Source organism: Acanthopagrus latus, chromosome 23 (assembly GCF_904848185.1).
Source record: "Acanthopagrus latus isolate v.2019 chromosome 23, fAcaLat1.1, whole genome shotgun sequence".
Lineage (NCBI taxonomy): Eukaryota > Metazoa > Chordata > Actinopteri > Spariformes > Sparidae > Acanthopagrus > Acanthopagrus latus.
The window spans coordinates 24,663,284-24,685,529 of record NC_051061.1 but is presented as its reverse complement, the minus strand read 5'-3'; the positions used below and the strand labels follow the sequence as shown (position 1 = coordinate 24,685,529).

At 44.9% G+C, this 22,246-nt stretch overlaps 1 protein-coding gene and 1 long non-coding RNA gene across 2 annotated transcripts; one reads left to right on the top strand and one right to left on the bottom strand.

Annotated features, from left to right (window-relative positions):
- Positions 1 to 2,720: 2,720 nt before the first annotated feature.
- LOC119014838 lies at positions 2,721 to 6,542 on the bottom strand. Its single transcript, XR_005073078.1, has 3 exons — positions 6,404 to 6,542; positions 5,621 to 5,762; positions 2,721 to 5,540 (listed from the first exon to the last, which is right to left on the bottom strand). It is a non-coding gene; the product is annotated as an uncharacterized LOC119014838 (long non-coding RNA).
- A 116-nt stretch (positions 6,543 to 6,658) lies between these two features.
- Positions 6,659 to 22,064, top strand: si:dkeyp-113d7.10. Its single transcript, XM_037090329.1, has 5 exons — positions 6,659 to 7,209; positions 18,207 to 18,536; positions 18,888 to 19,241; positions 20,565 to 20,812; positions 20,985 to 22,064. Exons 1-5 carry the CDS (start codon positions 6,807 to 6,809, stop codon positions 21,213 to 21,215), a joined length of 1,566 nt encoding a protein of 521 aa, XP_036946224.1. The 5' UTR covers positions 6,659 to 6,806; the 3' UTR covers positions 21,216 to 22,064.
- Positions 22,065 to 22,246: the final 182 nt, after the last annotated feature.

Below are 22,246 nucleotides of genomic sequence, written 5' to 3'. Positions count from 1 at the left end.
GACCTCTCAATGCAGGACTTTTACTTGTAATGGAATATTTTCACAGTGTGATACTTTCTTTAAAGATCTGAATACTTCATGTTTTTCTTTGCAATCACAGTTATTGATAGTTATTGACATCAGACTGAAGCTCAGCTGCTTTTTATTTTCCGTCACATCATCTGGTTCATTAATGTAAATCTCTTCATCTCCTGTCAGAGTCCAGAAAATCTGCTCATCCGTCTCCTCTTCATCACTTCCTTCCTCTCACAGACGTTCAGACACAATCGTAGTTTTACTCCAACACTCTGCAGTCGTGTGGTGTTCAGCTCTGTCGACGCTCCGCCAGCGTTCAGGTGCTTCACAGCCGACATCAACCTGCATCTGAGATGATGTCACTTCCTGCTCTATATGTAAATAAGCGTCACTGAGACAAACAGACTCCATTTTTCTACTCAGAGACAGAAAGAAGTTCATGTAGAACATTTGCTGAATTAACAAGAAGGTCCAAATAATGCAGAATGAGTCAGAGACAGAGTTTCACAGAGTTTATAAAGTGTCTCCAACTCAACAACTCACTAAACTGACACATTTGTTAAGGGAGTCTGGGGACTTTCTCCACGGGGACAAAGAAGTCGCCTATATTGTTCCTGTTTAGTGTCTTTGTAACATGTGACATGTTTAGATCAATAACATGTTTCTTCTTTCATAAATGGAGTGTAAATGGTGAAATCAGTGTAAACAGTGTGTTCAAACAGCTGATCAATGTTGGCAGGTAAGACTTTAGCACTTTAGACACAGAAGCAGACAGGCTGGTACAGACATGCTGCCACAAACTGACACTTTCTACAAGGAGACAAACAACTTCAGCTGAAACATTTAATGCTGAATTTACAACAAGGACACAATGAGTCAGAATCTGTCAGACACAGTTTCACTACGTTATAAAGTTTGTTTCAACTCAACAACTCTTAAAATCACCACATTTGTTAATGGAGTCTGGTGCTGGTGTGTTACTGGTTCAGTAGTGGATCAGTTCATTCTGCCTGCTGCTGTGACTCATCTTCTACACTGTCTGTTTCAACTGATCCAACCACTGAACCAGTAACACAACAGCACCAGACTCCCTTAACAAATGTGTCAGTTTAGTGAGTTGTTGAGTTGGAGACACTTTATAAACTCTGTGAAACTCTGTCTCTGACTCATTCTGCATTATTTGGACCTTCTTGTTCATTCAGCAAATGTTCTACATGAACTTTCTGTCTTTGAGTAGAAACATGGAGTCTGTTTGTCTCAGTGATGGACAGGTTTGTTTTATACAGAGCAGGAAGTGACATCACATCAGACCTGAGTTGATGTCAGCTGTGAGCAGACGGACTTGAAGATGTTCACCTGGGAACAGATGCTGATATCTTTGGTCCTGAACTCATCGATCTTCAGTCCAAACTGCTGCAAAGAGGAAATAAAATAAATTGTTTAAATGCTGACGAGGTAGAAACACGTCTGCGCTGCTGTTTGTGTTCACCAGCTCATTAATAATTCATAAATGCCCTGTGGGAACCATTTCCTCTGTTTTATTGCTGAATGATAAAGAGTTTCCGGAGAAGTCCAGCTGTGACAGATGTGTTTCACCTGTTGTGTAACCTGATGTGTGTTCATGCTGCTGCAGGTGAGGCAGGTCCAGACACGCCGTCAGCCTGCAGACGGTGTGCAGCGTTCAACTCAGCTCTGCAGACTGTCACACTTCTTCTTCTTCATGACTCAGCCTGCAGCGACGAGTCCACGTCGGCCACGTGTCCACGACCTACACAGTCTATAGGAAGACTTCCTGCCACGTGGACGTGAATGTTCAGTCAGCACGAAGACGAGTCTCAGGAGGATTCACTGAAACGGTTCACTAAAATAAAGTTCATCAGCACGTGTCTGTCTCATTTTCTCTTCTGCTTGATGATAAAATAGATTCATTTTTTAAAATTAATAAAGTAACTTAAGGGGGAATTTATATCATCAGGAGGAGGAGAGGAGGTGAGGTTTTGGGTGAACTGTCCCTTTAGTGGTGCCATCACAGTCGTGACAGTTTCCCATCATGCCACAGGAACTTATAAGCCCTCGGATCATTAGAGGATGAACTCGCAGCTGTCTTAACGATCAGATATTTAGAGAGATGAATGAAGCTGAAGAGACTGGAACACGTTACAGAAACTTAAATCGTCTTTGTACAGTTTAAATGTCAGCAGGGATCAGCTGACTGTCGCGTCTGTTTCAGGTGTTTTGGTGTTGTAATGTTCAGTTCTCTCCTCCCGACACTGAAGTGGTTCCATATTTTCTGCAACTCTCCTGATGAAGCTGACAGCTTTTTAACTTTACACTGTTGAAGCTGAGTCTGGTTTCTCTGCTGCTGCTGTTTGTTCGTCCGACATGTTGTCTTTGCTTCCACACGTCCCCTCAGGGGTCCTTAAAGTTTCATCCTGCAGAAACAAAGCTGCACAGAGGAGCCGTGACCTCGAGCAGCAGTTCCAGACTGGAGGTTTTGGCTGACGTGGATGCAGCGAGTCGGCCTTCTTCCTGCAGCAGAGGGGCCCTGGGTGGTTTTATGAGGCGTGTGTGCCCGTATAGGCCTGTATATACAGCCCACTGCTGCGGCTAATCCTATAGGCTGCTCCTACAGACATTTTATTGTCTCTGCCTTGGATACCAGCCCTTCCTTAGGAACGCTTGTTTTGAGAGGTCGGGTGGATCAGAAATGATCCAGTGGAAAAACACATGACGCCTGCAGGGGAAGTCTGACGGTGGATGAATGAAAGCTTGAGATTCTGACTGAGTTTGTAATGAAGCTGAAGGTTTGAGGACAAAAAGGACCAAGTAGGAAATCAGCTTTATTAAAGGAACAGTTCACCCAAAAATCAAACTTCACAGATGTAAATGTAATCCTCTCCTCCCTCCAGATAAAGTCAGGTGAAGTGTCCACAGAACAGTTCTGGAGCTTCACAGTAAAAGAGTTGCAGCGTTCTGCTGAGCAACTGAAGCAACTGAGACTTCCATCAGCTCGTCTGCTGTGATCACAGTCTGCAGCAGAGAACACATCACTAACTGATCTCAGACCAGATTTACACCATCGACACAGTGATGCTAACAGTGCTAGCTCAGCAGCTACAGTGAACTTTTAGGCTTCAAACAACATGTATCAGTTTCAACATGAAATTCTTTGTTCTGTTTCACCTGAGTGTAGGTGAAAGAGTATTTTATTTAGCTCCCAACTGTCCTTAAAATCTCAATTTTTACTTTGCTTTACATTCAAAAGTATTTGTTTTACACTTTATTTGTTCTTGTTCTGGCAGATTGGGCTTCAACACACATGGATTTATTATGACAACACACCAAAAACATAATTATGCACATGCTTATACAACCTTTCATTTCAATCCTTAAATCCTCGGTAAAGTTTTCAGTTTCGAGCAGAATCTCCATCAAATAAGTTTCTATTCAAGTTAAGAAAACCTAACTGTGATCACTGATAGCTCAAAATCACAGAATCAATACTGTCACCAGGTCTGATAACTGGCATTAATAACAATCATGTAAACAGTCTGATGTTCTGTTTACAGGACATCAAGTGAAGGCAGCACATGAAGCCAGTGCTGGTTTATATTAAAGGGTGTGTGCAGTTAAAGTGATGATTACTGCACTTTTCAGTTTCTTCTTGCAGGATGAAGTCAGTGATTCGTGCCAACTAAAAGAAATCAGGAGGAAATGATGAAAGCCACTTCCCCTCTGCTGTCATGGTGTACTGTAAACACACTCTGGTGACATAACAGCTTTACATTCACATGTTGCCTTCACACCACCAGGCATGCAAACGGAAACTTAAAAAAAACAGCAGCAAGCAGACATCCAGCCAGTCAGCGGGCCGCTGCCGAGCTGCAGGCCGCCTCTCGGCTTCACAAGGCCGGCCACAGGGGGAGCTGGGGCCGCGGGGGGAGGGGGCGTGTCCTACTGCAGCTCCTCAAAACAAAAGGACTGACTCCGCCTCCACTGGCCCCGCCCCCTCTGACGAAGCGGCTGGGCGCTGTGCTGTTACCGTACTGCCCAGAGTAAAGGCGCAGGATTTTTTAGGGGGAGTGTCCCTCTGCTGCAGCATGCGTTCAATCAGAGCCGCGGAGAGCTGCTTCCTCTGCGGACACAAAGCGGAGCTGCTCCCCCTCCCGTCCGCTGCTGACACGCTGTGATGTTGTCAGTGATGTAATGCTCAATTAAAGGGCGATGAGTCAGGATTTTATGAGCACAAACACTGCAGGTAGGAGCCGTCAGAGAGGAGACATGTTCACATTCACTGCAGCTCAGACACACAATCCTTCATCATCATTAATACGGATGATCTGACGGGTCTGAAGCTGCTGGACCATCTGGACCCACTCCTCCATGATGGAAACCATGTAAACACAACCACAACAAACTGGACAGCTGCCTGTCTTCAGAAGCTGACCCATTTTTAAAACCACCGAAATGTTCCCCCTCCAGTTAAATTAACACAATTCTCATTTATTAAAACTTGATTCCTGTAACTGCACAGTGTAACTGCCCTGATCTCTGAGGCGAAATCTAAATGATCCAGCTACAATCAGGGAGTTTAAACATGCAGTTTGAGTTGTTGTTGGTCTGAGATGTGAAGAGATCAACATCAGAAGTGAAAACAGTCTCATCACAGTTAGAACAGGACAGAGACGTGAAGACGGACCGATGCTCAGAGACTCAGTGTTCACAGGAGAGACTGGACGACACGACTAAGACTAAACAATATATATCAGAGATATGAGACACACTGATGATGTTTACCTGAACGTTCTCTTATCCACATTCTCTCAATCATCTTCTCAATTTAAATGGAACGTTCAGTGACGGAGGCTTTGCAGCCATTTTGTCAGAAGTTTGTTTGTGTCTGTGGTTGTTCAGCCGCGTGTCTGATCTGAGTTTAATGATCCAGTTTTATCTTTGTTCAAACTACTGAGTGTGAGTGGACAGAGGCTGAGCAGGAAGTGGGCGGGTGGTGTCTGTAATCACACGTTACCTCCAGGATGTGATTACAGTGTAGTAGACTGTAATGAGACACGCACATGGTGGAGCAGCTCCGTCTGCTCCGTCACACGGTGCTGACGCTCCTGCTGGAAGAAAAAACCTGAAGATACACATCATGTTTTATCTGATAATAAATGTGGATTTTAAAGATGTATTTGACACAGTTCAGCGCCGGAATAAATCCATCAGTATGTGGAGCTGCAGGGAAACAACTGGACCAACGCAGAGAGATCTGAATTATTCAGGTCACAACAAATCACACCGGAGGATTTTCAGCTGAAGAGAAGAAGCTCTGCTGCGTGAGCGGCTGTTCCTCGTCTATATCGACTGTGTTCTTATAGCTGAGATGTTGTCGACTGTGTTTCTAACAATAAATGTCAAGTCAGCAGCTATAAATGCTAATGCTAAGTCATTAATGAAGGATTATTACAACGATCATCTGGTCTGCAGTCATGAATGCAGCTCTCCTCCAGAAGGTCAGTGATGATCTGTGAGGAAGGAAAAGACAGAACTGAAGATTCATAAATAAATAAAAACCAAAATCATTCTTATTACGGCCTCAACTCACCTGTACAGCCAGCAAATGATTACTCATCAATAAATCCACTCGTTACAACCTTCCCAAGGGCGACTTGTTAAAAAAGAGCTGCTGGTTACGCCATCTGACTTATTGATTAATCCAGTGGTTCATCTGCAGAAACTTCAGTGTCCTAAAAATGAAGATCAATCACATTTTTATGGATTTTTCAACACGAGGTAACAGAGAATCGAGCTCAACAGAAAATCCAACTCTTTGTTTTTACGGCTGAATAAACAAACTGACCTTAAAGGACAAAAACACAGTTTATACTGTTTTACTTTGTTTGTATGTGGCGGACCCTGCCACCTTCCCAGCGTCACACAGTGTTGTGGGACTTCTGAGAACTGCTGGTTATGTTATGTTCTCCTAACATGGTGCATTTTATTACTCTACCTTTGGATTTCTACTAAACTACAGACTGCTCCTTTAAGTATCCACTTCCTTTGTGTCATTGTATATCAAACTGAACCAGATTCGGAGAACAAAGGGAAGTTTGTTGGCTGAAGTAAAAATCAATCAATCAATCAATCAATCGACCGATCGCTAGCATCAGCAAACTGCAGCCTGTGAAGATAACAGACGTGTGATTTCAGATGAGTTATAATATCTAATAACACAGAGATGAGGCTGTTTGTGAACATGTGAACATGTGAACATGTGAACAGGCAGCTGAGGGAAACAAAGAGGCACAAAGTAAGCTAGCAGCATGTTAGCTCAACATATCAGTCCAGTACGGTCCAGAAGTCCGTGTGAGGCTCAGTGGGTCGGTACCAGTGTAGTGACCAGAGGCCCGCTGCTCGGCCGGGTCCGGGTCAGGGGTCTCGGTTCTGACTCTCTCTGGACTCGTGTGTTTTTCTCAAAATCAAAATGGCGCGTCTGACTGCAGGAGCGCGAGCGTGCACGGAGCGCGCGGGCCAAGACATGTGGGCGGGAAAATGTCGCTGCGCCTCTACTCGGGTCGCTCCGGTAGCCTCCGGAGGGGCCGAACACGCGCGGTGAGCCGAGGCGGAGAGCAGCAGCAGCCGCAGGAACTGAGTCCAGCAGCCGCCGGAGCGACCGAGCGACCCGGGCTGATTTTTACCCAGTTTTCCGCCGGGGAGACAGGGCAGGGGGGTGGGCTGGGGGCTCGGGTACAGAAGAATGAGAGAGCCCTCCCATACGAGGGGGCGAAAACATGAACGGGGCCGTGTACATTTCGTTTTTCCAGGGCCAGCTGGAGTCCGTGCTGGAGCAAGTCGTTCAGCTCGCCGTCCAGGAAATAAGCAAGACGGTGGGCTCCAGCCTGAACACGCTGCTGCTGGAGACGGCCGTGAAGGAGCAAGAAAACCGCCGGCTTAGGCTCCAGCTGCAGTCGCGGGAGAACCGGGGCCGAGCCAGCACCAACCCCGCGGACGGCGGAGGCTCTCCGGTGTCTGGTAAGAACAAGGCTGGCAAGGCGGCGGGGGACGAGCGGGCGGACGGCGGCAGAACAAAGCCCGAGCAGCGGCAGCAGCAGCTACACGCCCCCGGAGGGCAGGGCACCGAGCTCGGGCTGCACACCGACACACGCCGCCTGGAGCAGAGAGGACGAGTCGTGGGTAGGCAGCCGTTATACAACACACACACACACACACACACACACACACGGCACTCCTCCCTCCGTCTCTGCACGCTAACGCTGATTGCGTAACTCTGCAGGCCGTTTTCAGGGTTTATGAGTAAACGGAGCTGCAGAGAGAGAAAGTGAGGCCTGCAGGTGAGACAGACAGATTCACGAGCTGCTGACATGTTGAGCAGCACAAAGAAGCTTCAGTCTGTCGTCATGCAGCCTCCAGTGTGTCCGGACGACTGTAACTGGGCCAGAATGAAGGTGAACCCCATATTAGAGATTATAATGGATGGCCAAGGCCTCCTGGTCCGTAAATACCACATGTGGCTGTCATGTCGGATCACATGCGTGTACTTTGACAGAACAGGTTCATGAGAAGTGGCTGGTTGAGCAACACGGGCGCAAACACAAACACACTGCGGAGGTAAAAATACAGAGAAAGACGACGCCTCGAATCCTGAAGCTGGTGCATCATAAAACCAGATTTACAGCTTTCTGTGACATGTCCTCTCTGTAGGCCTGGAGGGGCGGAGGTGGTGGTGGTGGTGGTGGTGGGTGGGGGACCAGGACAAAGAAGCAACACACTGTAGGAGACGACGGGATTGCAGACCCACATCGTGGCAGAGCCATAGTCAGTGTTTCACTGGAGAAGAAAAGAGTGGAGGCGCGAAGCGAAGGCAGGACAAAGATGAAGCATGGGCGGTGATTTCTCACATTCAGACGGAGTCTTTCACTGTTTTTACGGCTGTCGAGTCAGATTTATCGTCAGCAGATGATTTGCGCTGGCAGTTCAACCGGCAAACACCAGAAAAGTGCCTCCAGGTCCGTTTACTGTTCATCCACGAGGTGAAGCTTTGGGCATCCGTCTGCAGGGAGTCCATTTTGTTGAGATGTTTGAATGAAGGAAGACGACAGGACACAAAGGTCAGCGGCAGGATTCAGACGAGTGGCGGCTCACTCGGATATCGCTGACAAGTCTGTGATGTCACAGTCTCGGATCGGAAACACGAGCTGCCGAACGACAAGTTTGTCTCGATCAAATGCAGCCGACGATCTGGACCGAGCCGAGCAGACGTCCAGTCCTGTAGCTGCAACTACAGATCATTCTCACTATTGATTGATGAAACATTTGGTCTATACATGTCAGAAATACTCATCAAAGTGACGTCGTCACCTGCTCAGAACCCAGCGACTCCTTACTGTCAGCGAACGCATCACGTTTAAGAAGCTTTGACCACGTTTGACGTTTTCTCTTGGAGAATGAATGAAACGTTTCTGTTGATCGACTAATCGTCACCAATCGTGTCGATACATTTTGGTCTGATCGTATTCGAGCTGCTGAAAACAGACAGAAACAAGATGGACGCCGATCACCTGAAGACGCCACGTGAGCGTCTTTCTTTGTGTCGCGTCACGAATCAAACGGAGACTCTCTGGTTTTGTCACGCGATCGTCTGCAACATATAAGTAAGAAGGGCTGCAGCTCGTGATCGATCTCATTATTGATTAATCTGCTGACTGTCATTTCTCAGTGATCAGTAGATGTGAAGCCTTGTGACTCGACCGCTCAGCGCAGGTACACAACAGCTGTGACTACCGATTAGTTTAGTTATTGATCGATGTCTTTATATATCTGGTTAATCTGATGATTTTCTCGGTTTGACGACACGGGCTCGTCCAATCAGCTCGCTGGACTGGTGGTGATTAGCTCTGTGGCTTTGTTGCAGAGTTTTCTATGGAAGCCCCAAACAGTCAAAGGTCAAACATATGACTTCCTCTGTTAAATTTTATGTGTTATTTTTGTCCCAGTTTTTCTGAGATAACAAGATAATTTCCCTGTGTGACATAAATAAACACCTGATCTCAAGTAAACAAATGGAATGAAACTGGTCGTCTGTGTAACGGAGGACATCAGCTGTTCGACCTGTGACCGCTGAGGGCTTCCGTAGTTCACAGTGCAGGTGTGCAACTGTGTGTCACGTCTTCTGTAAACACAGAGGAAACCAACAAAGTTACAAGTTCAGAAATGTCAATATGATTAGACGAAAAAGCAGGACACAAATCATGCACAGCATAATGAATACATTATTGGTTAATCAGTTAATTTAGTGGTAATTAAATATCACCGGCCACCAACCAAGAGCTTCACTGACTGTGATATCAAACAGGAAACAGCCGGGGTTTAGATTCAGCTGCTTGTCAGTGATTCATTGATTAGGAAGATTGTTTTATTTCTTTCTGATCAACGAGTCGGTTAATCAAGTCTACAGATGTCTGATAGAATCAGTGATGTGAGCAGAATCTGATCACGACTGAGTCGCGTGTGAAAGTGGAGGTTTTGTGTTCAACACACAGAAGCTGATCCGCTGACAGTAATCCATGAGAGCAGGACTGATGATGTCAGACACCGCTGTGTGTTTGTTTGGGTGTTTCACTTCTGCAGCTTACACACACACACACACACACACACACACATGCAGAGACACGTGAGAAACAAGGCCGCCGCACTCTCTCGCATGCATGCACACATTTGTGCACTCGAACGCAAACACACATCTGACACGCAAATCTTCCTCGCCCATCCTCCCCCTCTGGAAATCCAGGCCACATACGTGACACGCAATGATCAGGGAAGATCTCAGGACAGATGGTGACATCACAGCGGAGACGGCCAATCACGTCCCGACCTGAGCAGGATTTTATTCTACACATAAACACAAAATATCCGAACGTGACCTGAAATCAAGCAGATGGCCGAATGAGACGAGGCGGTTTTATTTATACAGCGTGATTCACAGCTTTACATAAGACAGTCGACAGAAGAGGCACAAGAGTCAGATGATGATGATAATAATGATAATAATTATAATAATAATAATAATAATAATAACGATATTGAAGTAACACAATTCAGGAGTTCCAGTGACGTGTGAAGCAACAGTCACAGATTTAATGTGATCAAAGGACGTCTGAAACATCAAGAGCATAAAAACTGAGTTGTTCTTTTTGTGTGGCAGTCGAGCGAGAGGAAGCAGAACATTCTGTCAGAGACTGAGCTGCAGAATTATTCCTAATTTTGTAGTGAAATGAAACATAATGAAGTGTGTGAGCTACTTCACTTCAGGTTGTGTGAACCAGTGAGGGTCGAGCGCTGACGACAGTAAACAGACGAGCTGAGACGTCTGAACGCTTCATGATGCAGCTGATCACAACTGAACCATTCAGAACTGCATAAACCAACTGCTGTATTTTAGAGCTGGTCTCACCTGGTCCCCCTCAGGACTGACCTGAGACCTGTGAACACAGCGTTAGTCTGCTGCACGTCCAGTTTGTTAGAACTGTTAGAAGAAGATAGAAGTCCTTTAATTCTGAAGATGCTGGAGGTTCGAGTCCAGGACCGCATCAAGAACTCTGGACTGGTTCTGGACTGAAGCTGAGCTCCGACTTTCAATCTTTGGCTCCAAAAACAATTATTCAGTGTTTTCATTGTTATTGTTGAAAAGATTAGTTCTCCTCAGCCTCTGGAGGAACTAGATACTTAAAATCAAACCACTGACGAGCTGAAGAGTTTGACTGTAATTGGAAATGATTGCCTTTGCTCTGACGATCAATCATAGCGCATCGTCCAACACGCTCGCGTCTCATCAGAAGGGAGAACCAGGCCGGCCGGGCAGGAACTCTGACTGGGTGAACTGATTGATTTGTTTGTTTTGTGTTTGGGAGCAGAGTCACCCACAGAGATGGTTAAATACATCGATGTGTCGGCGGACATGTTGGTTCATTTTCCTTTTCAGAGATCTTTTAATGACGAGGGTTCACTCTGGACAGATTACAGAAACTGAACTTCTTGAACCTCAATTAAAGCTATCAATGAAATTAGTTTTTCTTTTGATGTTGAACAGAAAAGGTTAAAGAATGCAGCCCTGTGGAGCTCCACATCATCTTTTAGGCTCAGACATGAAAACAAATGAACGTGGAGTTCCTGTCGTTCAGCTGAGTCCAGTCCGGTCGTCCTGGTTCCAGTTGGATGTTGTGGTCTGAGATGAATGACACTCTGACATCTGATCATACTGAGACTGAAGCTTCTGCACTGTGTTCAAGTGGAAGTCAAGACTTTTCAAGACTCCTGACTAGAAAACATTCAAACTAGCGTTGAAGGCCAGAAAGGTCAAAGTTTGAAGAGTAGAGTTTTCTCTTCAGCCTCTCGCTGGTCGTCTGACGTCGTCCTGCAGCAGTGAAGTTAATCTTTTCTTAATCTGTTGTTGGGAGGTTTGCTGCTCGTTCTGTCTCCAGCAGCTGTCCACAGTCAGTTCTCTGGCGGTCACTTGTCCTCCTTCTTTCCCAGGGAGGTGATTTATTCTTGATCTTTGCACTGTGAGAGCTCCAGAGGCGACTACTGCCTGCAGATTTATGTCCCAACAGGCAGAACTCCAGTTTCTGAGCAGACTTGTTGGAGCTAACTAGCTGTGAGTTAGCATTCTGCTTTGAGTCACTCCGTTTACTTCCACACACTTCTGACGGCCGGAGTTGCTTTCAAACACTGACGCAGTGACATGTAATAACCCAGTGATGAAGTGTCCAGGAGCTGCTGCTGTCAGCGTCAGCATGTAAACAGAGCGTGCAGCAAAGCGTGTAATAAAAGTAGAAAGCCGGACCGACAGACAGCGAGATAATGAGGCCGCGGCCTCGACGCGCTCGGGTCAGAGGTCGCCTGCTTTGTGGAGAGAGAGTGTTTGCAGAGAGGAAACTAGGCTACGCTTTCACTGCCACGTCTGCTGGCTGTGCAGAAACAAAGGATGGAGAGCAGCAGGAGGACGAGGACACGGAGCGCTGAGGTGGATTCTGTTTGTTTAAGTTGTTAAATGAACCCCCAGACAGATCTGAGACCAGAGGGAGACCCCCACCCTCAGAAACCTGCAGGAGTCCAACGACTTCCAATCAAAACTAAAGCTAGAATCTAATGTAATTATCACGTGTCGATGTCGGTACACAGGTCGTCACTCCATCACCACTCAGCCGCCAGCGACTCAAAACCAAAACGGTTCTCGATGCATCTCAGTGTGTCGTTACATCGTCGTTACGTCATCGTTCAAAATCTGCTTTTATTCAGAAAGTCCTCTCAGTAATCAGACTGCAGCGGTCTGCTGATTATAAACTGAACCGTTGCTCCTGTTGTTGGTGTCCTGAGGCAGATTGCAGGATTAGAACCACTGAAACATGTAAGTTCTGACCAGAAGTCCACCATCATCAGGGTCCAGATTCATGTTTGTGTTCATCAGTAGTGATTTAAAAATGTGCCACTGATGATGTCACATCCTGTCACACAGCGTCACTACCTGACCTCACAGTTACCAGCCTGAGTAATCTGAATCTGCAGAGTAACTTGTTGATAAAGTAATCAAATGAATGTAGTGGAGAGGAAGTATAAGATATTGATCAATCGATTGATTGAAATCTAACGACACCACAAAGAGTTGTAGTTCTGAAAACAAAAGATTGTGATGCCGTGTTCAGAAAGAAGAGAAGAAGTGTGAGTGTGTCTGATCCCACCGAGCGCTGCAGTAATCTGCTCACAGTAACTCAGCTCAGGCTTCAGCCTCATCACCCTCTGTTGTCTGTTTTAGGAGATGGGAAAAAAAAAAAAGTTTTTGGGGAGTAAAACTCTTCCCTTGTAAAGTACCTGATGCTGTCAGTGTAGCGGAGTACTTTACAGATCGTTACTCCTCTGACAATCACCTCGTCGATTACTGAGTTCAGCATTACAAACGGTTTAATTCATAACAAAACATCAGATTTAATAAATTTTTCATGAGTTGTTCTGACTCATCCCTCCCACTGAATGAACATATGGACATATGGACACATGAACACATGAACACATGAACACATGAACATATGGACATATGGACACATGAACACATGAACATATGGACATATGGACAAGTGGAGTGTCACATTGAGTCGACATGCATAAATGTGATGTGATTAATTAAATCTGCTTAAAATAAGTTTATGGAGTTTATCAGCTGTTATATGTTGAAGTGATCCACTTGTAATGCATGTAACACTTTATGTGTGATACTGGAGTTATCTGATTTATCCACATCGACTCCACAAGATAGAAACTCTCTGAATTAAATTATCAACTTTACTTAATTTCACTGCTCAGGGAAATTATTTTGAGTTGATTGCTGCCAACAACAGCCAGAGCTTTACACACACACACACATGCACGCACACACACACACGCACACACGCACACACACACGCACACACACACACGCACACACAAGTTGTGAAATCAAAGTTGACAGCTGATCTGAGAGCAGCCGCTGATGATTCATCATTTCAAACGATGCTGTCACAGTTGACTGCCAAATTATGAGTCCAAGGTCTTTGAATGTCTTGTTTTTCTTTTTTAAGACTCAGACATTTTAATTAATTACATGTAATCATGTGAGAACAGGAAAGCTTCACGTTCTGCATTTCATCTGTTGATCGTCTGAATCGTCTCCATCTTGTTTACATCTGTCGTCTGAACATTAATGTTTACTGGAGAAATAATAAGTGTTGTGATTTCATATCACACTCAGAGCTGAAACGAGCAGCGACATCAACAGAATATAAGTATTTTAACTGTTGATGAATCATGAATCGATTAATTTCTTTACAAAATATCAAACTTGTCCTTTTTCTGTTTATCAGATGAGATAAATAAGAAACTTTACAATAGTTTCTGACTATCGAACAAAACAAGATGAAGACAGAAGAAACATGTCACAAATAATTAAACAGGACACACTGAGGTAATAATCTGCAGACTAACTGATAATGAGCATATTTATCATCTGGAGCTGCAGCCATTAATCTCCATCCATCATCTGTTTGTTTCTTTGGTCCTCGTTTGTCAAACTCTTCAACTCTAAATGTTTTCAGATACAGAATTACATTTTGACTTCCTGGTTTCCTGACTTTTTCATTCGTGAGCATATTTTATATTAAGACTTTTACAAACCAGCTACAGTCGGTCAGTTAACAGTGAGAGTGTCGTCAGTAAAAGAAGGAGAAGAACTGAAGGTGTTTTTCCTTTTCTTCAGTGAACTGACACCATCTTGTTCTCAGAGGACTTCGGTGTCGCCTGTCAGCAGCTGACGGCTCGTACAGACTCCACACGTCTGTACAGAAACAGAACAAATGTCCTCTCTGTTATCGTCTCTGATCTGAGGCCATTAATCACAGCAGAGCTGATCTGAGAACAGCTCAGACGACAGGCTGGAGTTCCCCTTTAACAAGCCTCATTATGAACTTAATGGTCATTAAGGAGGGAAACACAGAGTCAGTGTCCTCTGATATATATAGTCTTTACTACGTGTTCATGAATCGACTCTGTACGTTTTGTTATCGAGTGCTCAATTAAAATCATCATAAACAGGCTGTGGACGAAATAACAGGAACATCATTAAAACACAACATCTGATCCTGATGTGTGAAACATCTGGATCAGTGATGTCATCAGCTCTGACAGGACTGAGTCACACGAGGTGGTTTTACTGCTCGGCGTGTCTGTAACACCAACAAACACATTTCTTAACTTTTCCACTGAGCAGCAGTGTCAGGGTTTGTTCAGCTGCTCTGCACACGGAAACAAACACTTCACTGCAGTGATTAGCATTGGAGACGTTAACGTTAGCTAGCTCATGTTAGCTAGCTCGTGTTAGCAGTGCTCGTGTTAGCAGTGCTCGTATTAGCAGTGCTCGTGTTAGCTAGCTCGTGTTAGCGGTGCTCGTGTTAGCGGTGCTCGTGTTAGCGGTGCTCGTGTTAGCAGTGCTCGTGTTAGCGGTGCTCGTGTTAGCGGTGCTCGTGTTAGCAGTGCTAGCTAGTGAGACGATAAACTTCAACAAACAAGGAAAACAATAAATGAATGAGACAGAATTTAAAGGTGCTAAAGACAGAATCCTGCTGACACATGCAGGCTGTTGATTAGCATCATGGAGAGACGACAAAATGGCGTGATTGTTCATTTCTGTTGTCCTGCGTGTTGAAGATGTGGCTGCGAGGACGAGCATTGATGAGTCTGTCAGCTCGTTCAGGTGGGGCAGAGATCGAAACCAGGAGAACCGGACCTGTGTTCAACCGCTGTTCTCAACAAATCAACAAATATAATCAATATTCAATAGTTGACTCAAAATCACACACTGCCCCTTTAATGCTGACAGAGCTCAGGGTTTAATTAAAGGAAATAAATGACATGAGTCTTACCTCACAGTGAAATAACCTGTATTAGTGTCATTCAACACATCAGCTCCACACTGAAAATAACAACCAACAAACTTTTCACAGTTCACGTGAAAACATGAATAAAACAGAATAAAACCTGTTAAAAGGGCAGAACAATGAATCACAATGACTCCCTTACAAGTCCCGCGATTTTAAGAGCTGTTGCATCATGAGGAGAAACTTGAGGAAGTTTTTGTGAGGGCTCTGGAAAATTCTAATTCATTGGTGCTTTATGGTAAATTCGGCATTAAGTACAATACATGAAGTTGTTTCTTGCCTTGTCAAAAGTGTCAGTTTATTCATGTCTTCACTGCTTTGGAGAAAGTCGCCGGATTCCCTTTAAAAAATGCTCAATTTTGCGACTTGTTGCGTTAGTACACACTGTAAACTTTATGAAATGCTGTCTACAACTAAGTCCTAACTATTTTGTCCTGTGTGTTCATTCAGCAAACATTAAACATGAAGATATTTCTTTCTATGTAATAAAAAAAACTTATGTGTTTGAAGAACCAAGGAGCCGAAAGGAACAAAGCCAAGATAATCGATCCCAGATCTCATTGATGAATAAACACTTCAGCAAATTCAACTTTTGTTCTCAAATCCAGATTTACAAACTGTAAGACAAGGACTCCTCTGATCACATAAAATAAGACATAAAACATTAACACAGAGTTGAATATAGTTGAATAGATAAATAAAAAACTTCAGGAAAAAAAAAAAAGGTTTTGGAAGGTAATTAATCTCCAAGGTGCATAAATAAATCACAACGTATCCACTTAAATGATGCAGTTATACTTTATTTTAAAAGAAAAAACATTAGATTAAAAGTTAAATGACATGTTATATGAAATTATGTTTTATTTAAGACAACTCAGTAAAAATCCTGCTGTTGATATTTCTGTTGATCAGGTCTGAACATGTAGTGACGATAATTGCAGTTCAGTTATCTCCAGGCTTATGTGTCGTTAGCAGCCGGGCTAATTAGCTTAGAAACAGCTGTTCAGATTCAAAAAACCATAATTACTGAATGAAAACATTACTTATGAAAACTGAAACACATTAACACTTACTGAAGACCTTCACAGTCAGACTGCAGCCATCTTTGATTTGTTGTGTTGTGATGAAGATGTTCAGAATCGTCACTGTAAACCGAAGGTGTCTAATTATCTCCATGACTCCGGGACCTGGGGTTACCATGACAACAGGCATGTCATCACTCAGTCAGCTGACTCTGAAGCTCTTCTTCACTGCAAACGAGTTAATGAATCACAGTTAGTTTATTAAAATGTAAACAGTGCTGCACAGTGTGTTTCAGAATGGTTTTAAGCATCTTGGAGTGGCTTGAAAAGCGTTAAATGTATTATTATTATTATTATTATTATTATTATTATTAATAATAATAATAATAATAATAATAATAATAATAATAAAAATCATATTAGGATCATTTGACAGATATTACAGTCTTGATATGATTCATGATCTAGTTTCAATCTTCACTTGACACATAAAACTTTTAAAATCCTGCTGATACGACGTGTTGGTGTGTTTTCTAACATCTGTCAGGACGTCCCTGCATCATAGTGCACACACACACACACACACACACACACACACACACACGTCACACAGTTAGTGTAACAGTTACAGGCAGCAGATTGTTCATGAGATCAGATTAACGGTTTTTAGCGGTTATTTATTTATTTTGAGCCGAAAGTGGGTCATCAGAGCGACTGCAGGTCACATGACTTATTGGGGGCGGGGCCTCAGTGATGTAGCTGAGTTACTGATCAAAAACCTGCTGAATTATTGTCGTTATCTAGGAGGTGAATACATGTTTCTATTGAGAGGATTACTGGTTAATTTACTTGGCTGATGATGATGATGATGATGATGGTGGTGATGGTGATGGTGATGATGATGATGTGGTGGTGATGATGGTGGTGATGGTGATGATGATGATGATGATGATGGTGATGGTGATGATGATGATGTGGTGGTGATGATGGTGGTGATGGTGATGATGATGATGATGATGATGTGGTGGTGATGATGGTGGTGATGGTGATGATGATGATGATGATGATGATGATGGTGATTGTTCGAGGGCGAGCCTCTGTAAAAGGATTCCTGGTTGAGGCAGCAGATGATGGACTCTGATTCCGGTCAGAGAATCAAGGCACTTGGAGAGAAATTTGACTTCTTCAATGAGGTGGTTGGACTTTTACGTAACTGTACAACACACATCTGTGTGTGTGTTTGTGTGTGTGTGTGTGTCTGTGTGTTTGTGTGTGTGGTCTGAAAATAAAGAGAGGAAATAAACTCAGTTAACAATATTCATTCATTCACAGTCCAAATGTGGCTGCAGTGCTAGTAAAGGGCAGCTAAGTTCTGCTGAGACACAAGCTACTGAGCTCAAACACACAACATATTTCCATGTAAAATAACATGAGCTGCAGCAGTGAACAAATTAGCCATAACTACAGTCAGAAACTATTTACATACGTCATCAACACACATAGTGAGGGGAACACACAGAGTCCATGCAGCTTGGTCTCCTCGCTGACTGCCGGCTGCTCCTCTGTGTTTCTGGGCTTGTCCTGACTCCTGTACTGCTAGTTGTCCTAGGCGGCACCAGTAGGCGGTGCTGTTGGGCCTTGACCTGTAGGACTTTCTCACAGTGATGATGATGATGGTGTCTCTCCTCAGACCAGCTGAAGTCGGTCATGGAGCAGGTCCTGGACTTCGCGGTGCGCGAGCTGACGAAGATCGTGGAGGCGTCGTTTGACGACCTGCTGCTGGAGATCACCAAGATGGAGCGAGAGCAGCAGACGCTGGAGGAGAGGCTGGGGAAGAGCTCCGACAGAGGGGGAGGAGGAGGAGGAGGAGGAGGAGGAGAGAAGGGGAGAGCAGGAGCAGGAGGAGCAGGGGGGAGGAGGAGAGGGTCAGAGAACGACTCAGTGTCACCCAGCGACTCTGAGGACGCCCGAGAGGAACCAGCCGAGGTCACCAAGTCCAAAGAGACGACGCAGAGAGACGGTGAGAGACGAGAGGAGACGTTTGTTTGTTTAATGTCCAAAATGATTTTATTTCTGAATCTCTTCATCTTTTCATCTTATTCTCCTCCCGTCCATCCTTCATTCACTTTCTGCCTCCTCTTCTCTCCTTTCTTACACCTCCTTAATTCTCCTCCTCTTCTTCTTCTCCTCATCCTTCTTTCTTGTCTCCTTCCTAACTTCCTTCCCCTTTTTCCTTCTTTACCTACCTTGTATCCTCACTTTCCTCCCTCCCCTCTCCTCCTCTACCTCTCATCCTTACATCTTTCCTTCCTTCCTTTCTTTCTCTCGCCTCCCTCCTTACATCCTACCTCCTCCCCTCCTCCCCCCTCAGAGCCGGAGCGTCCCCCCGTCCTCTCGGTCTCTCAGGACTGGGTTCCCATCCTGGACAAGGTCTTTGGTCAGAAGTGGTGCAGTGACGTCTGGCAGATCAAAGAGCTCGATGGAGGAGGTGGTGGGCGGAGCCTGGCTGAGGGCGGAGCTCAGCAGGTGCCACCTGTCCCCGCCCCCTCTCTGACCCTGGAGCCCTCCCCCTCCTCCCCCCAGCAGGACCCCCGCTGGACTCCTCTGGAGGACATGGAGGTGTTTTCTCCTGACGAGGAGGCTGCAGACAGTCAGAAGAACAGCAGCAGACCCTCACCTGGACCCTCACCTGGACCCTCACCTGGACCCCCCCTCAGCCCCACAGGTGAGCCCCAACACCCCCGACTCCTCACCTGCACTGCAGACGGGATCAGCAGAGACACCTGAGAGAGAAACAAGCAGAGCAAGTGTTGGATAAAGAAATAGTGAAAAATGAAATAGTTCTTAATCAGATAAATAAGAATAAAATATGACAAATTATGACTTAATTATAAACAGTATATTTATAAAATCATTTAAGAAAACGTGAAGTGAAAATATTGATTATTGAGCTGAAGATACAAAAGTTAAATATGATAAATAAAACAGATATTTAAAACATAAACACAGCAGATGCTGTTTATGTATATTTATATCATTTTAAGCCTGCAGGCCTGCAGCACGACTACAACATCATTATATTTAAGATAAATGTATAAAGATTTATTTTAAAAACAGGCGACAGTAAAATGTGAAGAATTCAGAACACAAGAAAATACGATTTAATAAAATCTAAACATGTTTAACAACAGAAATCTATAAAGACAAACAACAAAACAAAGAAAAATAAAATCAATTTAATGAAAAAAGTTTTTTAGCCCTCAACAAATGCACACATTGTAAATAGTGTGTGTGTGTGTGTGTGTGTGTGTGTGTGTGTGTGTGTGTGTGTGTGTGTGTGTGTGTGTGTGTGTGTGTGTGTGTGTGTGTGTGTGCCCTCTGGTGGACTGATTGTTGAAAACACTCTCAGTTACTGAAGAGAGACGTTCAGGTACTCTTGTACAAACAGACTCTGGTGACAGTAGAAGTTCTGATCCAGCTTGTTTCCTCCAGCACAGTAACAGAGTTCAGGCTCTGACATGGACTCAGAGTATCAGAGTAAAAAGTCTCCCTCTGAAGGACATTTGTGCTCAAAGCTAACTGAAGCTCACGTCATATTAATAGAATTCAAAGACTATTAAAGTTAAAGGTAGAATCAGTAGGATTTCTCCCAGCTGCTCCTGAACGCACCACAAAGACAGTTGATTGTTGAGTCTCATTCCCAGGACGTCAAATAGACACATGTTGGGTTGGTAAAGCGTCCCGAGCAGCAACAAAGAGAGAAAATCAGAAACTCTCTGCAGATACGAGACACTAACACGTCTTTTCTCCACATTCCAGCCTCCCTCTCTGTCTGTTTACGGCTTCTTACGGCTTTTACCTCTTTGTCTCGTCTCGCTGCGTCTGATTGGTCCACATCAGTCTGCTGATGTTGGGAAATAACAAGAATCCAGAATTCACCTCAGATGCATCAAACTAAAGTGACGAGGCTGTTGTGAAGCTGTGAGGAGGAGAAAGTTCAGGTGTAGAGAGGCTAAATAAATAATCTGATGACTGTTTCTGTCTTCAGGATCTTCGGGTCGTCGCTCTTCTGCCTCGATGCTTCATCGTCTCCTGACTCTTCCATCTCAGCTGCTCGAGGAGGACGAGGACGCCGCCGCCAACGAAACGCTGGCCGCTTTGGCGACTGAAGGCGGCAGCGACCTCCAAGACAGCGTCCAGCCGCCTGGCCCGATCTGCCCGTCGCCCCTGACAACCAGGGAAGAGGAGGAAGAGGAAGAAGAAGAAGAGGGAGAGGAGGAGGACAAAGGGAGAAAGGTGAGGAGGAGCAACATGTTGGATGTTTATGTTTCTGCAGATTTGTCGACATTTATCACAAAACAAAATGAAATGATCAAACACCTTCAGTCAGTGATGATGATGATGATGATGATGATGATGATGATGATGGCTGTCTGCTCTCTGATCTGTTTCCTGTGTGTCTGTGCAGAAGAAGAGGCGGAGGGTGTGGTCAGAGTGCGAGGAGTGCGGCCGCAGGTTCAGTCGGATGTCTCTCCTGAAGGCTCACCGTCAGACTCACATCGCAGAAAACGTTGGCGCTGACACGGCGTCGCCCTCCTCTCCGCCCGGCAGCACCGCCTTGGTGCTACGCTGCTCTGAGTGCGGCAAGAGGTTCTCCTCGGCGACCCGCCTCCACAGCCACGTCCGGACCCAGCACTGATCCTGACGGAGAGGGTCGCCTGGTCTCAGCTGGAGCACAGAAACGGGATCAATAGAAGCTAAACAAAATGAGACCAGAGGAGGATCCACAGACCAGGGACCGGATCAGAACCAGAGACCTGGGACCCTGAGAGGGACACATCAGGATCTGAGTCCAGGATCTCACAAACATCTGAAGAAACTGAGCAGTACTGAGACCGGAGCAGCCGGGGGGCAGACCGACTTTTACTCTGAAAGACAACAGGAAGTGAACTCCAGCATCTTCATCTTTGAGCTTTAGTCTTTAAAACGACAGGAAGTTAAAGTTCACACAACCTGTTTTCAGTTGAGAGCCATAAAACTCATAATTGGATGTTTTCACTGATTAATGAAATATTTCATTGATTATTGGTGAACTGACACAGAACAAACTGAAACTGACCTGAATCATTGTTGAGCAGCAGCTCAAATTAAATGTCTCATAATTAATAATAATTTAGATTTAATGGTAATATCTTTCTTTGAATGAAACATCAGACTTCTTGACGACAGATTGAATGAAAGGAACAGAATAATAAAAGTCGTTCTGCCGCTCGTCGTCTGCACGAAGCTCACATGACATCACGTGTTCTCCCAGGACCAGCTGCAGTCCAGGTCCGATCTCCCGTCTGTCCTGGATCCGGTCAAACAGATCTCCACCAGAACTGAGCGACCCTGCAGACCGTCTCCTCCACCAGCTCCTTGTCAGAGTGTGGCGGGGTCCGCCTGCAGCGATCAGACCAGCTGGTGGCTGATGAAAAATAATTACTGATGTTTCTCGTCACGTTCAGAAGCCAGTTCGTGTTTTCCATAAAAACTTCAAATGAAAAGATTTCAGGTTTTTTGACATTAATTTTAACGTCAGTGACTTGAAGCTGAATCTAAAGGGATCGGATGAGACGAGCTCCTCTGACTGGATCTGGAACAGGAAGTAAAGACCTGAGACCGGCTGAAATCCAAGAATCTGATCCGAGGAGCAAAAGTGACCCCTGAAACAGAAGCACTTAACGAGGA

Excerpts from the sequence above, each read along its gene's own strand:
- si:dkeyp-113d7.10 (XM_037090329.1), top strand. The coding sequence starts at position 6,807 with ATGAACGGGGCCGTGTACATTTCGTTTTTCCAGGGCCAGCTGGAGTCC. Across the intron at positions 18,537-18,887 it reads AGAGACGACGCAGAGAGACG|AGCCGGAGCGTCCCCCCGTC; the intron begins GTGAGAGACGAG and ends CTCCCCCCTCAG. Across the intron at positions 20,813-20,984 it reads AGGAGGACAAAGGGAGAAAG|AAGAAGAGGCGGAGGGTGTG; the intron begins GTGAGGAGGAGC and ends GTGTCTGTGCAG.